Source organism: Ursus maritimus, unplaced genomic scaffold (genome assembly GCF_017311325.1).
Source record: "Ursus maritimus isolate PB19 unplaced genomic scaffold, ASM1731132v1 scaffold_5, whole genome shotgun sequence".
NCBI lineage: Eukaryota > Metazoa > Chordata > Mammalia > Carnivora > Ursidae > Ursus > Ursus maritimus.
Window position 1 is genome coordinate 5,087,306 of NW_024426663.1, and position 18,720 is coordinate 5,106,025.

The window sequence follows — 18,720 nt, forward strand, 5'->3', positions numbered from 1 at the left end:
AGCAGGCTGCTGCAAGAGAGTTATTAAGGATGTGAAATCTCATTGGAATGTGTGCTTTCTATTTGAACAGATGACACCGTACATGAGTCAGCCGAGCCATCCCGCGGTGAGAACGCGGCACAAACACCAAGGATACCCAGCCGCCTTTTGGCAATCCTACTGTTCCTCCTGGCGATGCTTTTGACGTTATAGCACAGTCTCCTCCCGTCACCTGTCACAGAAAGCATCAGGGTCTTGGAACACCAGAGATCCACCTAACTGCTCATCCTAAGAAGGGACTGGTTATTGGTTTTTTGGCAGATGTCAGATTTTTGTTTTCTTTCTTTCAGCCTGAATTCTAAGCAACAACTTGGGGCCAGGAGGGGCTAAAGTAGTTGCTGCTCCCCTGCCCGACCCCCGCCCCCAGCCCTTGCCCTTGACTTCTCTCATCCCTTCCAAATTAAATGGACTCCAGATGAAAACGCCAAATTGTCATAGCGACACCAGTGGTCGTCAGCGCCTGGGCACTCTCCTCTAAGAGCCCGCCCCCGTTAGCGTACTGTGACAGCGGTGTATGGACAAGGAAGAATAGCGGCCGATGCGGCTAGTGGCGGCAAGGCCCGGGAGGGTTTCGCTCTCCCGTACAATATTTATGCTTCTCATTCAGGACTGTAAGATGATCGTGCAGGGCATCATGTCACCGTGTCGAGTCCAGAGGGGAGGTATTAAGACTAGATATAATATTACACCCTTTCCTCTAGGAGTATATAAATGAACAGGCTTCTAAAAGGTTGAGACACTGGTTTTTTGTTTTTGTTTTCTGGGTTTTTCTTTTGGTTTTGTTTTTTGGGGTTATTTTTTACGATAACTGTCTTAAAGCACTCTTGACAGCAAAACTTGTGCTCCACGAAAGAAGCCTTTTTTTCCAGAAAGCCGGTCGGGTGCGGGAATGCTAGCTAGCACAGAGCAAGGGTGAAAACAGAGAAAACTAGGTTTGGTGGGGGTGTGTACATGTGAGTGCCTCTAATTTTTTTGGTGACTGGGCAATGCACACCAGATTTTTTTTTCCCTTGGAATACAGATCACCATGGTGCTACAATTTTTTTTTTTTTTTAAAGAAACTCAAAGAGGCATTTTTATGAATAAAGTGACCTTCCCCAAGGCTGACAAGCCAGGGTTGATGAGTGTATAATGGAATAGCTTTGGATACTCCTCTGGGGGACAGTATGTACCAAGGAAAGGAGGTCAGTGGCCAGAGGAGATGTGATTTGGCTTTGCTGGAGCGCCAGTGTGCTGTGGCCTTTCCCCTGACTCCCACCCTAGTACCCACGTTTTGCTCCACACTCCACAACTGCAGGGGCTCAGACACACACCCCTGTCACCAGGAGAGTCAGTCAGCACTACTTGGGAGGGCTAAAGGGAAATTTGGAATAAAAATTCCAAAGTTTGGAATAAAAAATTCAAGTGTTGATTTTTATATTCTTTCCCTTTCTGACACAGCCTGAAGCGTAGGGGGAACATGTGTTTATCTGTGGGAGATAAACAAGATGGAGTCCCAAAGACTTTAACAAAATATTTTTTTAAAAATCCACTAGAATAGAAAATACATTATTTAGATATACTTTATGCTGAGAGTGAGTATATATGCTTGTCCTATTTAAACTTGTGAGAAAAAAAGTGGTATCCCTTGATACATTTAGAAATATAGGGGGCTATCTTGTTTCATTGTGGGGGTGGGGCAGAAGGAGAATAAATGCAAGATGACCCTGTTTGAGGAATCTTACCATGGCCAACAAGGGCCATTTCCAGTTGATTACCAGGAAATACAAGCCTGGGGGGGGGGGGGTTACTACTGGTGAGGCTGTCACAAATTTTGAAGTCCAAAAGCTGAGACAGGGAAAAGTGTCAGACCAATGGAAAAGAACTCTAGCCTTTTTACTATTGCACATGTCAATAGGAACTATGCCTTTCAGAACAGAACGAAAAATAAATGCAATGATTATGTAATATATGAAAAATTGGAAGCATTCCAGCAAAATAAGGCTTTTTTAAAAATAGATATATTTGGTTTTTTTTTTTTAATGCCTATATGAAAAAAGAGAGGGGTCATATTATGGACAGACTTCATGAATGGGAATTTGCTACGAATTTGAGTAGTTCCGAATTAGAAAAATGTGTGAATGAAAGGCAGCTGTAAAGGTACTTGCACGCTGGAGAGTTGTACACATGCTGAAATGTAATCTGGGCTTACCTGATCCACTTGGAATGGATGTCACTGCTGGGTCTCTTCACACATGGAACCACAGGAGTGGGGTTGCCGGCCTCACAGACACGATCAGTCCTGCTCCCCCAGACATCAGGAGCTTCTCTGGAGTGGCAGAGTCTTGTCACAGAAGGCAGCCACCAAAGTTCACAGCATTGGATTCTTTTTTCCTTTAACTCTTTATATGCTCAGTACTCTCAGTAATATCCAGTAACACTTCTTTTTATTAATAGTTACAGGCTTGTTGGTCCAGTGGGATCTGCGTGGGGGTGGGGGGAGGACATCTGCTAAAATGGATAGAACCAAAATAATACTGCATGTCTAGAACCACAAGGAAATCAAACGATCCTGCAATGACTCCAGTTAGTCATAACTACATTAGCAGTGCCGATTTCATTTTACCAATGGTGACTTCTGTGGTTTTGCTAGCATTTGTCTCTGACAAATGATAAAATAATTACTCATGGCCCTCTCCACCACTGTCTTTCATTTTTCACAGTGAAATTAGACCCCTTTACTTCATTATGCCACTACAAATTAAGTTAAAAAAAAAAAAAAAAAAGCAAGACTACCCACACCAGTAGACAGTGTGCTTCTCTACCTTTAAGTGATATAATTGTAGGTAATGCTTGCCGTGGAGTTTCCAAGAAAATGATTGGTATCAGACAGTTTTCATCTTGTCCAGAAAGTGCTGGTGGCCTTTTATGGTGGTGTTACAACCCTCTGGGGGCTTAGGAGGATGTCAATGCAATTTTGTAGCAGCTTTTAATTTAAAAAGAAAAAAAACAAAACAAAACTCAAAAGTCTGAAGGGCAGCCTTAGCTGCCTCTCAGCCCCAGTAAGTCAAACCCCAGCGACCTTTGCCCCTGGTTGCCAAGGGCTTTGCAACATGAAGCAGGGAAATAAGGATCTGTCTGTTTAGTGGATACCGTGTATCCTTTAATAGGACCAGGTAACAGTTCGTGTTAGTTTAGACTATTGTTTTGTACTGTACTTTCTTGGGTGGCAGAGGAAAGAAAAAGTAAAACATTAAAAAAAAAAAAAAAAAAAACCTGCGTTCTTTAAATTCTGTATTATTAGCGACCTCTGTTGTATATAGTGTTTGATAATAAAGTATTAATTTGATTCTTATGTCTTTTGTAAGTGAGAACAACAGTCTTTCAGGATACAAAACATGCATTGAGGCTTTGAAACATCCACTGTATACTTAGCTGAGAAGAGTCACAAATGGCTGAGACACTGCTCCATACAGGACTCATGTGCGGTCATCGCCCTCCCAGACTCCACCATCTTGGGACCTGGAACAACATGATTTTTTTGATCCATATTTTATCCTCAATGTTTTCAAGGTCTGATGCTGGAGCCCTGTGGTGTTTTTTCTCCCCCGGCATGTTGGTTTAAGAAGGTTTAGGGAATTTGGTAACAGAATTCTGTACTTTGGTTTGTTTTTCTGTTTGTGGTGGTTTTCATAGACGGTTTCATTTTTTCCTCAGGAAGAGTTGCCAGTATCATGCGTGGCCCAAGCAGGGGAAAGGTTTCAAGCCAGTCCATTTAGGAAGGTTAAATGGGGGCTGTTTCCCTCTGCCATTGTGAAAGGAAGAGTTGCACAGTACCTGTGGATTTTCAGGGACTTTGTTTTTCTCTGGTGCCTTAGCAACGGCAGCAGCCATTTTTAGTAGTTTACCCAAAATTAATTAAACCATTTAAACTCCCCTCCATTCATTGCTCTCAGAGCTGTGGTCAGTCGTTTTTCTTTTGAAAACCACCTCCACCAACACCCCCGTTTGCCTACCACCCCCCTTTTATTTCTTATGTTTTTTATTTTATTTTTTGTCTCTTGCCTTCCTCCCACGTTTTATCTTCCCTCAGAACCGTGAAGGGGCAGGTCTGTCTCTGGTTTGGCATCACTGAGTTTTTCCCATGCATTTGCCCAAGAGCTGCTCGGATGTAAGACAAATCTCCCTACAATGGGCTTGCTCCCATTGTCTGTACAGTTTAATAGATGCTGGCATGTTGGAGGTTACCCATGAGTCAAAATCCGCTTTCCATGCTACTCTTGACACCCCATTGAAGCCACTCATTGTGTGTGCGTCTGGGTGTGAAGTCCAGCTCCGTGTGGTCCCGTGCTTGTACTGCCCTGCTTTGCAGTTCCTTTGCACTTACTCATCGAGTGCTGTTTTGAAATGCTGACATTATATAAACGTTAAAAAAAAAATGTAAAAAAAAAAAAAACCCACACACAAACCAACCCATACAATCTGTATTTGTATATACACGTGTCCGTACAAGTATACCTAAATAAAAATTAAAGATTTTCATCATTTTAATTGGAGCCCTCCTTCTACTTCTTTGTTCCTTGAATGACGCCTTTATTTCAGGGGCTATTTACACTCTGATTTTTCAAAATCTTTGTGGATAGAGAAGATAATATGATACATACAAGAGAAGGCCCGAGACAAGCTCAAAGAATGCAGGGTTAGAAAACGGCCCAGTATCTAGGCACATTCCAGTTATTCTGATGAGAAAATAGATTCAAGCCCTGTCTTTGTATTTGAGCCTTAAAACAGGCACTATGGCAAGCCCTGCATCCTAAAACCACTTAAATCCAAGAGCTACGTACAAAATTATGTTCTTTCACTTTGTGTAGTTTTTCACCCCATCCAGACAAAGACAAAATAAGCATTTTTCCAACAAACATCCCATATTTCAGAGAGAAATAATGACAGTAGTAACCATCACTTCAGTACAACACTGAAGTTCAGTACTCACTATCAAGGAAGACTTAACTTACTAGTGTGTAACCTTGGGCAAGTCACACAGTATCTTTGGGACTTTATTTCCCTATCACTAAATAATAGAGTCATTGAAGCGATTTGGTTTTCTGAATATTGCCCTTGCTGGGTGCCACAAAGCCCATTTGGCAGCTGAGTCATGTGAGTTTTTGTCTTTGATGATGACATTACTATAAGTATAATTCGAAAATCTGTAGAGGGGGAAAGCATCAAATATCTGACATAATAGACACCTAATGCATTTCAAGACGTGGCTTTAATTATACCATGTTAACATTAAACTCATTGAAAGCTTTCTATTATACTTAATTATTTGACAGGGCACTAAACACTAATTATAACTTACTGTAACCTATTTTTGCTAATGAGGAATGACAGCTTTACAGAATGAGGAACAACTCATATTAAAAAACAAAGAAAAGAAAAAGGTGTGCTGGACTATCTACGTGATACTTTCAAACCAGAACAGCATTACGTGCTCATTATCATCTTCACCTTCATCATCAAAAGCATTTAAGTGATCATGACATTGTGCTGAGTGCTGTGCAGAATGAAGTTAATGTTTACAATCCGTACTTTCAAAGATTACAGAAGGCAGACATTATGTGTAAGCATAACATAGTAACTATTTATAGAGGAAATCTAAAATTCAAACATTTATATTATGCATAAGTAAGAGGGGATTGGGATTTTAAGATTAAGAAGCTTAGAGTGAAAGTAAATCATCTCTACAAATAGTCAAAATGGGGTTAGGAGCTACTTACAAAACAAAAAAAACTTGGTGAGCTAAAAACTACTGTGGGCTTTAAGAGAGTGGTGAAGCACGCGGAGTAAGTTTTCGTAGTAGCTAAAAAGTGACTGTGGGAATAAGAAAACATAAGACAACATGTGAGTGTCACTGAAGCAAATTATGAAGATACTAGTCCAGAGAAATCATCTTAGTGCCCTAAAGGAGGAGGGGAAGTGATGAAAAGATGACAATTTCAGATTCTGCCTTAAACAATACTCTTGCTGCTCTCCTGAACCTGAGACCGTACCTACACCAGACTGTGAGGTGTCTAGGACCTCAGCGAAAGGGTAGGCTACCTAACACTCAGCTGAGAGGACAGGGATGAAGTGCAGAACACGCAACACTGGGGACGAACACAAGTTCAAGGTGGCTATGAATCCCTGAGGAAGAGAACGCCTCCCCGCAGACAGTGCTGCACACTCCAACAGGAGAGCAGGCTGGACCTGAAGTGGGACGATGAGCAGTGTTGCAGGAACCACACTATTTGTTAGGCAACAAAGTATTTAGAATACTTGAGTCATTGAACGTGTGATATAAAAAATCATAGGGTGAATTTGAGTGAATAAAACACACCTATTTGAATCTCTTATCTCAGTGATAATTATTGGAATCACCTCTCTTACTATGGGAATGTATAAAATGTAGGTATCATAAAAATTTTCGAGGTGATTTTGATGGATTGTTCACTGATTGTTGTAATAGCCTCTTAGAAATTGTTTGCAAAACATTTTCTTAGAGATCGTTTGCAAAGCCTGCTTTCATATTCTGCCGATAACAGAAGCATTCTTTAGGAAAGCACTGGCAAAAATGCTGTGAAAAGCATTATGATTTTTACATAGTCCCTCTGGAAAAAGAAGTGCTTTCAAAAATGATTATAAATAACTAATCAGGCCAATATCCTCCATCAGTTTGTAGTTTGAAACATTCAGCTATGTTAAGTCCAATCATTCAGTGGTTAAATATATACGTGTGCCTATTTTTTTTTTTTTTTATTCTTTTAATTTTTTTAAAGTAAGCTCTATGCCCACTGTGGGTCTCAAACTCACAACCCTCAAATCAAGAGTCATATGTTCTACCAAATGAGCCAGCCAGGTGCCCCTCTGTGTGCCTATTAAAATGGAGTTGTAACTGCAGATAGACCCTGTGAGCAGGGAATTTGCAATAATTGTGTTTCTTTCTTTACACAGATGATAAATGAATGCACAAGCTGAAAGAAAGAGAAAGAAAGAAAAAAAAGAGAGAAAAAGAGAGAGAGAGAAAAAAAGAAAAGAAAAAAAGAAAAGAGAGAGGGGGGGGGAGAGAAAGCAAGCAAGCAGGCAGGGAATCACATTGCCAAAGGAATTGGTTAAGGACATCACCAAGGGTTCCTTTGCTTTGAGGGAAGGGTGGTTAGCCAAACTATGCTTTTAAAAAAGGAAAAAAATATACATATAGCATCTGAGTAAACAAAGGGGGCTTGCAAATTCTAGTTGTAAGCAAGTCTTCTCCCTTCCTCTCCTTCCCAAAAGGAACACAGCTTCTAAGCCCTTCTCACATAGAATTTCTGGAGCCACCCCTTAGAAGTAGGTAGAAGAGAAGGGTCTAAAGGCCTCATGTTCAGCATATCCTAATGCAACGACTCTTTTGACAATTTCCATCAAAGACTATCACACTCTCCTCCCAAGAACTTCAGTACATGCTGAGAGTAAAACACAATTTCACTACTTTTTATTAAAAACCATCCCCAGCTCCATTCCAAGTGTCCCGTGAGTTCTGCCATCTTCCACCCAGCAATGATATTAGATAGGGTCCACCTTGAGGCAAAGTCAACAGGTTAGTCCACCCACCTCCTTTCAGTTCCTCTTCTTGTGGTCTACTTTTTGACTCAGTTTAATTCCTAACTGTGGAGTTTTCTGCAACATTAATTAAAGAAACCTTTTAAGCAACACAACCCATATCATAACAGTCTGCGATAAGGATGCCAACACCAGAGCTGTAGTCAGGACATGGAAGGACTGGAGAGTTTGGGGTCCAAGTACTACCTCACTGATGCTATCAGTCAGGCTTAATTCGTAAGAATCCAGTCTAGTGGGCCTCTCTCTGAGTCAACAACATGTTTGGAAATACCCTGGATTTTAGTCATGATGATTCAAGCAAGAACTTCATGTCACTGGGTAACACATGGATGCTTGTCAATCTTGACAAGAATACAAAGAGAGGGACCAAAACATAACAACAACAACAAAAATCTCTTAGAGTGATTACAATGGGAAAATAGAACAAAACATTTCTGCATGCTGTTTTGTTCAGAAGTACCAGGTGCTCGCACAAACTGCACAGAACATTTGAGACGTAGATAGCCAACAGCACTTTCTTTCTTTCACAGCCAAGAGACAAGACGCTAAAATGAGAAAGAACATGTTTTTTCCTACAACCATCTTAGAAAATGCATTTCATCAACAGCCTAATATCCTCTCCTTTGTGTGTTCAAAGCTTGTTCTTTTGGACCAAAAAATAAACAAACAAAAAACCGATCTGTGTAGCACGGAATGTGGAACACGTAACTCCTCTGAAATTTGTGCTTTGCTTTACTAGATCTGGACACATTTTCCGCAGTAGACAGAACAAGAAGAACTGTGTCTTTTTTTATTTTTTCCTAAAGACAGTGTGCCAGCCAGAAAGCTGACTCCATTTATTTTTCCTGCAGGGAGCCAGCATGTTCCTTCTCCTGGAAGATGCAGGTACTTAAAATAGTAATAGGCTTTGTGGTTTATCGAGAGTATTTCATCCCAAGATCTCACAGGCATAAAGAATAAAACATAAACTAATGGCTCTTTCCAACAAGCTTGGGAAGACTTAAATGGAAAGGAGGATTGTCATCATTCTTCCCTGGAGAAACAGAGAAGAAAGCAACTTAACTCAGGTAGCCCAGGGAAAGAACCAAAGCCAAGTTGATCCGAGATTTGGACAGGGGCCTCCAGTCTGTTTCTCTTCATTCCTAAGAACTTGAATTAAGAGCTCCAGCTGCAGGAAAACAAATGATGAATTTATCCCTTTCTTAAGTTTCAAATGCAGTGTAGTTGGGAGAGGGGCACTGGGCAACTTCCCCAATTTTTGTCTGTGAGTCAATGGTTTTATTATAAAATATAACTTTCATTCTGTATACAAACTTATCTAAAAATTTAGGTAGAATTTAAGAGAAGAATAGTTTGTATTGGCAGTTCTCTCAGTTTTCTCCTGCCCCCCCCCCACTCACACTCTTACATGTTTTCTAATGTGATGGATTCACAGCATTTTTTTTTCTTGGCGTTGCCTATGCTCAGCAGTGTGATACTTGAAAGGACACTGAGGGTCACTTCAGATACACTTAAACATCAGTCTGATTAATATCTAAAGTGATAGGGCAAAAACGTGGTGGTTACAAGAAATCCAGCTAAGGGATGGCCAGCCAGGCCCCGTGGTGTTCACAGATGTGACTACAGTGTTGAGAATTTCCTAGAGCCCCATCTGTCAACAAAAAATGTCTACACTGGTGGGCATTCTGAATCCTTGGTTTCTCTTCCTTGACTCAGTTGACTTTGCCACCCAGCGAGTTCCCCAATGTTCGAGGACCGGGCATCACTACACAAGTGTTTGGGCCCCAACCTTTCCTGATCGGTGTAGATGGCTAAGTGTGAGGGTGCAGACTCTGAGCACTGGAACACAGGGATCTGTACCTTCAAAGGGCTGGCCAGCCTGAGCAAAAGGAGCCACAGAGACGACAAAAATTCATGCAGGTTTGGGGCTTCCTTAAACTCCCTCCATAGGTTTACCCTAGGCTGGACGCTGCTGCAAATTACAAACCCTCAATTTACTTCTACTTCAGATTTTGAGGTTACCACAAATTAGAGTGCCCTGCATTCTGTGTGGGTCCTGCCCTTCTCTAGTCCCTGTCAGTATTCAACAAAGCAAGTTAATCTCCCTGGTAAGTGACAGCTCTGCCCCTTGTAACTGGCATGGAATCAATTTTTTAACTTGATTTGAGAAATGAGGAGAGTATCAAGAATTCAGTACTAGCTAGTGGATTCATTAGCAAGCTGAATCTGTTTTAGCTGGAATCTGTTTGGCTGTCCTCATCTCTTAGTTCTGCTTTATTCCCCCTCCTCTTATCATTGATCCTGCCCACAAGACTTACTAGCTACTCTGTCTAGGGAGGACACCAATCTCCTTTGCTAAGTTGCTCACAGCAGGCTCACATACCACACTGCTCTATCCTAAACTTTTTTTTTTATAAAGATTTTTTTAAATTTATGTATTTGACAGAGAGAGAGACAGCCAGCGAGAGAGGGAACACAAGCAGGGGAGTGGGAGAGGAAGAAGCACGCTCATAGCAGAGGAGCCTGATGTGGGGCTCGATCACAGAACGCCGGGATCACGCCCTGAGCCGAAGGCAGACGCTTAACTGCTGTGCTACCCAGGCGCCCCTCTATCCTAAACTTTGACAGCTCCATACAGAGGAGGAAGAAAACGTGGGTGAGCACTACATCTCCAGAGAAATTGACCACAACTGTCCCAAATGCTAGAACGAAGCAAAAGAGGCAGTGGATAAAGCAGCAGAGGTCATTGTTATCAGGAGACCCAGTTATTATATGCAACAGGTATCTACAATCTTTCAGAAGCACCCCTGAAGTACTAGAGAGTTCTCCTTCCAAGCAATGTGGAAAGAACCAAAAACCTACCTCAAAGGAACTGACACTCATTTTTTTGGTGGGAGATTTGTAAAAGGGACCATTGATTTTCCAATTACTGCAATATTTCCTCTGCCCTGATCAGGCTTATGGATACATAGGCAGGAAGAGGCTCTTGTCCAGCATAATCCCATACTTGGTGCTGTAGGTCTGCACTGCCCATTGTGGTTACAGAGTCTTGGTACTGCTGCCATTTGGAGACAGTCTTATGGGGAAATCTACAGAGGGACTGAAGCAGTCATGCAGTGTGCCTGCAACCCCTTTGAGAGGCAGCTGACATATTCCTCCTGCCCTAACACAGACGCTCAACATCTGCGATGTCTGCCCATGGCTTTGAGAAACTCAGAGCTTAGTGGAAAGAGTTCATATTCTGAGGAGGGATCTCCAGCCTTCCCTCTCAAGAAATAGTCCCAGACCCACTTGAAACCAGAATACTAACATATATTTTTAAAAACAGCTTTTTCCTGTGGAAGCTAGTGGGATTATTTTACAGTGTCCTAAGGAGGGGGATTCTGGAAGACTAGAGAGAATAGCTGGAGGCACAGCTAGTTTCGCATCTTAAAAGGCAAGTTAGCCTTGTTAGGGACTGACGTTTGTGCCTTTCAAAATTCCTATGCTGAATCCCTAATCCCCAAAATGATGATATTTAGAGTTAGGGTCTCTGGGATGTAATTAGGTCCAAAGAATGGAGTCCTCGTTCTGGTAGACAAGAGGAGACACCAGCTCTCTGCTCCCTACCATGTGAGGACACCAAGAAGATGGCCATCTGCAAACCAGGAGGAAAACTCAACAGAAACTGGTCATTCTGGCTCCTGGAGGCAGTGAAGTCTGGGATTAAGATCTGTGAGAAAGAAATTTCTGTTGTATAAGCCACCCATTCTGTGGTATTTGTCGCAGCAGCTCAAGCTAAGACAGCCTCATAGAACACTGACTTGCTGACTCTACCACAATGGCTCGATTCTTAGAGATCAAGAAAAAAAACATCTACCAAGGACAGAAGAAAAGTAAGATACACCATGTCTTAAAATGGATATATAATCTTCTAATTCCCTGCTGTTGGCAAGTAAATGATATTGAATAGCATGCAGATTCCAAGTTACTTCACTTCACCCACGGCCCCGGGAAAGAATATAAAGATTCATTTATTCTTTTTTTTTTTTTTTTTTAAGATTTTAGTTGTCAGAAAGAGAAAGAGCGAGCACAAGCAGGGGGGATGGGCAGAGGGGGACGGAGAAGCAGGCTCCCCACTGAGCAAGAAGCCTGATGTGCTACTTGATCCCAGGACCTGAGCCAAGGCAGATAACCAACTGAGCCACCCAGGCGCTCCAAGTTTCATTTATTCTTTTAGCTTCAATTTATGGAGCACCCACTATATGTCAGAACCTGTGCTAAACACTGGGCGTTTTTAATAGACCAGTTTCACCCAGTTAAAGCTCCCAGTCATTATGGGGTTGTACACATGAGTTCAAGAACTTGACACATACACCGTCCCTTTTCTGGAAAAGAAAGGAAGCAGTCCTGGCAGCCACGTAATATACCAGGCACGCACATCCGTGCTCACAGCTGATTGGGCGGGGAGTGGGCACCTGACTCAGAGGCAGCCAATCCAGGGGCAGCGTCCTGTACGTGTTGTGGCAAGGAAAAGGGATCTGGGCTCTTACTTGCTGTTCCGTAATTACCCAGGACAGTCAGCATGTCCCTCTTGAGAGGTAATATAAATAGAATGAGTCAGAAGAGAGGGGGATAAAAAAAAAAAAAAAAAGGAACAGATATACAGAAAATGCCTTCGTCATATTTCTTCTAGCAATGCCCTAACTTGTTCCTGCTCAGTTCCACAGAGCTGTTTGCCGAAACCCAGAACCACTTTCCGTTTCAAGTCACTATAATGCCTGGTCATTATCTGGCTTCTATTTTAAGGTTTTCATGAGACTCTGATTCCATTATTGGCATAGGCATCCTTAAAATAAGCCCTCATTATTTGAGTTAGCCTGAGTGAATCAAAGTTCCTTGCAAGCAAAATAGTCTATTAAACAAATATGATAGGATAAGAGGGCTATGAAGAGAGTGCAGTGGAAGCACAGAGGGAGTAATTAATACTGCTAGAATTTAAAAACCTGATTTTGAATTTCAATACGTGACAGTAGTGAAGAAATTTGCCGTATTTCAAAGGTCACTACATCTAAATTGACACAATGAATTATATAAAATGACACACTTGATTTTCTTGAAGACGCAGACTTTTTTTTCCTTGACAGCATCAAAAATACAATAAATGGTGAGTAGAACCCCTTCTCCCTGCTGATATCCCCTATCAGTTGGCACAGGGAGTAGTTACAAGAGTAAGACTCTAATTAGAGTATTCGAGATGGGCTGACCAATGAGACGAAGGCCACACACCACAAATGAGCTCCAGGATCAATATTGGAAAAACGGGACCCACTCTAATTCCACAGGAGTGGGGACCGAGGCTAACTTTCCTTAATTGGTCCTCTGCTTGGGAACCTGGAGTGCTCTCCCATTAGCATGTGACATTTCCTAACAAAGTGATATACGCGAGCAGCTAGTCTAATACTTGGATTGGCGGTAACTTGTTTCTACTTGGCATGAGCTCCTCGGGGAAAGCAGAACTTGCTGAGCAGTCTTGAATGTTACCAGTATTTTCCAGCACCTGTTAGCCGTTAAGCAGGGAAGCCGTCTCATTATCAAACACAAATGCCGTCCGTACAGGCATGGAGGAATCCTAAACAAGTGCAGGCAAGGGCCACAAAAACATACTGGTTTAAATATTTTCTCTACAAGCTCGTATCGTTTAAAAATTCCTTTTTAGTGGTGACAATCCTCAAGCTGAGAAGACAGGAAAGCAATGTTTCAAGGCATGAATATGTGGTACAAAACAAAAAAATGCCACCCCCCCCCACCCCGGTTTAAAGCTGTGCGCTCCAGATGGGAGGGGGTGGCGGTGGGGAAGCCCATTATTCCAATCCCACTTGGCTGCTGCGGCCGAAGTTCACTGGGTTCTCTTTCACTCCTGTGAAAAGCTCTCCGTACTGATGGAGAGTGCACAGTTTAGATAAACTGGATTAGAAGAAGAGAGAGAGACGTCTGTAATTCTTCCTTAGACACGAAATATGGGATGGCCGCCTGCCATAGTAAGTCCAAGAAGAGGGCCGTGCTTATCTCAACTCCAACCTGACGTCAGTAATTATACAGAACAGGAGAAGAGAGGCCCCTGCTAACCAAAGCAGGGGGTTTATCGGGCCTTTGTATGCGTCTGTATAAACCCCTTAGCATTGCAGCCTCCTATTCCTTCTCTTGTAGTACAGTGTTTACCCTTATCTTTTGCTTGACACAAAAGCACAATCAAGACAAAGCCGAGGAATGTGTGGCTCTTCACTGCAAGGGAACGCCTCCCCTGCTTATCTCTTTTAATTATTATTTATACTCTTCATTTGTTTTCAGGTTAAAATCAAATAACATAAAGTAGAAAAGCCACCCCGCATTTCCTGGGCTCTGGTCTCATTAGCCAGATTTTCTTAAAACTCTAGTACTTCAGAGAAGTTTTGCCAAGTGGCTAAATGAAATGCACACAATTGCAAAGTGTTATGAATATTTATGATGGTTTAATGATGGGATTTTTTTTTTTGCATCCATGAATAATAAAGATTCTAACAAGAACAGATAACGAGGTAGAGACAAAACAGTGAAGTGGTTAATACAAGAACTGCTCTTGGAGGGACCCCACTGAGAACAGCAGGAGCCAAGGGCCTCGCCTCCCTCTCTACCAGAACCAAGTACAAAGCAGGGGCCTGAGGGTTAGCCTATTTTCCTTCCTTCTTTTAACAGCTATCATCAGCTAAAATAGGCATTTTATCCCTACTTTGTGCTTAAGCTCATGGTCTCCTCCGGAGGCAAAGGAAGTTCGGAGTGAAAGACCCTGCCGTCAAGTGACCTTCCCATTCTAATGGCAGTATTAATTTCAGCCGTGGGTCACCAGCAGAACTTGCTGCTTTGCCTTTTCTAGGCCAGTTACTAGTGAAGAAGCAGTTGGTGGAGGCTGTGTTGCTGGGCCGGCTCTTGAAGGCTACAGACTATCTCACCAGCGACCAACCTCGGTTTGAGGAGGGCCTGAGCAGAGGTTTCTAAATGGTAAATGTTGAAGTTGTTATCCCCAGCAGTATTTCATCTACCGAAGGCAAATAAAGCCCTACATGAGTTGGCTCTGGCATGTAGGGACACTGTGTGTCCCAGTTCCTGGTCTCTTGAGGCCAGCCCTGCGAGCAAACCACCCTTCCCCATGAAAACCCTGGCAGGGCCTCAAAGGACAGCCACTGACATAATGGGGGTTAGATGAAGGCGTTCTGGGCTGGCTGCCACCATTGGGTTAGGTGATTTACTCATGTGAAGCAAACTTCCCTGATCTCCCAAGATCATTCATTCAGTCAGTAAATATTTACTGAGCACCTATTATATGCCACAAAATGTTCGAAGCATGTATGGTGTTTCTCTGAAGAAAAAAACCAATGGCCCTTTCACAAGAATTTGACACGCTTATAGGTGGAAAGACAACATACAAAATAAGCCAAACAAATACATAAATGGTGGATCATTAAAGTGACCCAGGCAACAAGGAAATAGTACTTCAACACTTTTTTTTTTTTTTTAAGATTTTATTTACGAGAGAGACAGAATATGTGTGCATGCACTAGTGTGGGGAGGGGCAGAGGGAGAAGGACAAGCAGACTCTCCGCTGAGCACAGAGCCCAAAGTGGGGTTCGATCTCACAACCCTAAGATCATGACCTGAGCCTGAAAACTGAGCCACCCAGGCACCCCTACACTTACCCTGGTAATACGTTCACTTGATGTCATAAACATTCCAGAAAAGTTACATGAAAATCAAGTGCTTTTTAAAGCACTTAAGCAGCGTTCATATTTGTGTGTGTCGTTAAAAGAATTACATGATGAATCCCTTCCTTAAGTAATGACCATGTCCTGCTTTAGCTCCTTGGGGAATCTGAATTTCGACACACTAAGTATGGCTTACACACACATAAATGTCCATTTTTCATAAACTATCCTTGGGCTTGGAAATCGTTAATACCAAACCATAATACTGCTCGGTATTTGGTTTACCCCCATGTTGGGAAGTACACAACCATGCTCTTAAATCTACTGATGCAAATTTATGGGAAAACAATTCTTATCTGGAGACTCATGTAAAGATTAAATTAGGTGCAGAGAAAGAATGTCCGATAGGCCCCCATGATTGCTTTACTTGTTCTCCATCTCTGTATTCCTCACCAGTCTTCTCACACAGTCCAACATCCCTGTCTGCCAATTTTATTAGAGCCTGCTGTGCGGGAATTTCCTTTCTCTGCTTTACTAGCTACCAAGACAACCCCATCAACGTGATTTTTCACACATTTTCTTTTCCTGTGTTCTGCATCTCAGTGAAATTTCATCTCCCTGACTCACTGTTAAGTGTTTCTCATCTGAAATCACACTCACTCATAATCTCAAATAAAGTGCAAAAAGAGGAAGTCACAAAAGGACAAAGACAGACCAAAGTCCTTCTCCCTCCAATTACTCAGACATTAAGCAAAAGCTACATGGGAATTGCCCAGTCAACCAAGACTGAGTACCAACATCTACGGAATAGAAGATTAGTCTTGGCACACAACACATCGTATTCCACAGCACTTCTCTCTTAATAGAGCACATACATCTGTCTAGATATTAACATCTGAGGAACTGATGATAGGTGTTTCGTAGAGCAAAAAGAATCACTGGAAACTGGATTCCCACAGGGTAGACCCCGTATCGCCTCCCCAGGGAATTCGGAACAGAGCTAGAGGAGGAAGATCTCAAAAGGAAAAAAGCAGAAGAGAGAAAAGAAGAGGAAGGAAATCCCAACAGAAAAGAGACTAAGAAGTAGCCATCAAAGGAAACCCCTGCCCATGCTACCTTACTAGCAGCCAAAACTCCACTCTCTTAGTGAAAGATAAGCAGTCTTCTATTTTTGGTCATACAATACAAAAAGGTGAATCACAAGCAGAAGCTGAGATCTATGTAGGTACATTCTAATTACAACGTATCTGATTCTAATAGACTAGGAGCCCCAACAATAGACTCGTCCACCTTGTCCAGTCATTGCTGACAGGACCAAAAAAAAAAAAAAAAAGTCATCGCAATGTTAAGACAAAGAGCAGAACCTGGGACCCAACTTTTGCTTCTGATTAGTGTAGCACGGTTACAGTTGGTCAACTGGAGGTCATTGCCTTGTGTCAAGAGCTGTGGTAGTGCTTAGTTGGACATGAGTTCTACTACCAAGGACTTGATGTCTAAATCCACAGATAAAGCCTCCGTAACAGAGACTTGAGGAAACCGGACAATTAAAACAAGCTGTTTGTGTGGTTATTTGTGGTCCAAAGTCTAGTAGAAGGAAGACTTCCTGCTTTCTTGTTCTTTTCATCTCAGTTTTCAAAGGAAGAGTGGGAAGGGGTATAAGGGATGGGTGGGGGGGAAGAATGGAAAACCCAAGGTAATAATGATCTGTAGAGAATTATTAGTGCTAGTCTATGTCAACTATTTCTATTTGACAGGCATTTAAGATAATTCCCAATGGTGGCCTATCATGGCACAGATGTATTAAGGTCATGGGAATAACAGACATGGACCAGCAACTTATGTAGAAAAAAATTTACGCAGTTTTAAAAGTAAAGTTAATCAAGGGCGCCTGGGTGGCTCAGCTGGTTAAGTGTCTGCCTTGGGCTCAGGTCATGATTCCAGGGTTCTAGGATACAGCCCCACATCAGGCTCTCTGCTCAGTGGGAGCCTGCTTCTCCCTCTCCTTCTGCCTGCTGCTCCCACTGTTTGTGCTCACATGCTCTCTCTCTGTCAAATAAATAAATCTTAAAAAAAAAAAAAGTTAATCAAATGAAACATTACCATGTAGTCCCCCAATGGTCAACTGGTTTCAACCCGATTGTGATTCCCTTGATCTCAAGCATCTGCTTTGAGATCTCAAAAGATGGGCCAAGTCTAAGATGCAAGTACCTGGTAGAATCGATAGAAATCACATGAGACAGGCTCAGTGTGACAAACAGTTTGTTCTGATCCCCCAAGAGAATGTCTTAGTTGTGTCCAAACTTGCCATCCTCTTAAAACTCATGAGTAAGATGCTGGTTTCCATTAGATTCTTGGTACAATTGCAGAAATCACTGACTTTGGAATCCGAGAAAGTTAAGTTTTTAATCCAGTCTAGGCCATTTACTTACAAGAAAGTAAGTAACACTCTGCCTCTTCATCCATGAAGGAGGTAAGGACACCTCCTTTAGGTGTAGTTATTGAAAGAGTTATAGAAGTTTTTGTATGTCAAGTAATAAGCATGGCCATATGCTCATGGTGAATGCTCAATAACGGTCACTCACAAAAACGTATGAAACAATACCTCTGAAGTATTTGAACATAGTAACTACTTCCTCCTACTGCCTTTTAGTATGTATCTTTGTTTTCTCTACCTCCCTTTTTTCTTTAACCTGAGATGCAAATGTGTAACTTTCCCCAATTCTACCCTGGTCTCTATCACTTCTCATACTCCCTAAGAATGGAGGAAATGATGAAAATGTTCCTGAGAGAATCAGGAAGGCTCAACAGTTGGTATACCTGAGGATGAGAGCTTTATAAAAAGACACCCATTAGAATTTATCCCTCCAAACTAGAGTCTCTTGCTCTGAAACAGTCCTCTGGAACCCCTAGCCATTATCTCCATGTTGCTAACTATGGTTTAAAAACTCCTAAAAACAGGGGCACCTGGGTGGCTCAGTGGGTTAAACGTCTTCCTTCAGCTCAGCTCATGATCCCAGGGTCCTGGGATTGAGCCCCGTATTGAGCTCCCTGCTCAGAAGAGAGTCTGCTTCTCCCTTTCCCTCTGCTCCTTCCCCCAATAGCTCTCCCTCTTCCTCTCTCTCTCTCAAATAAATAAAATCTTAAAAACAAAAACAAAAACAGTTCTAAAAACATTCTCCTTTTGTAATTGCTTTAAAACGCTTTTCAGTGTCCTCAGTGATGGTAAATTTTTGTGCTTTAGAGGTACATTTAATTTTGAGAAAGAGCGAAAAGTCCTTGAAAGCATACTGGTAAGTATAGAGGGTGACCCATCAGGGTAGTACTGTTTTTAGGCAAAATGAGA

At 42.1% G+C, this 18,720-nt stretch overlaps 1 protein-coding gene across 2 annotated transcripts in view; it reads left to right on the plus strand.

Moving 5' to 3' along the window:
• The window catches only part of EFNA5 (ephrin A5), a 271,916-nt gene extending 267,347 nt beyond the window's left edge, over positions 1-4,569 (plus strand). For both annotated transcript variants that reach the window (XM_040621993.1, XM_040621992.1), the window contains one exon: positions 71-4,569. In XM_040621993.1, the coding sequence (XP_040477927.1) occupies positions 71-192 (122 nt within the window). In that variant the 3' untranslated portion in view covers positions 193-4,569. The remainder of the gene's footprint in view (positions 1-70) is intronic.
• Positions 4,570-18,720: the final 14,151 nt, after the last annotated feature.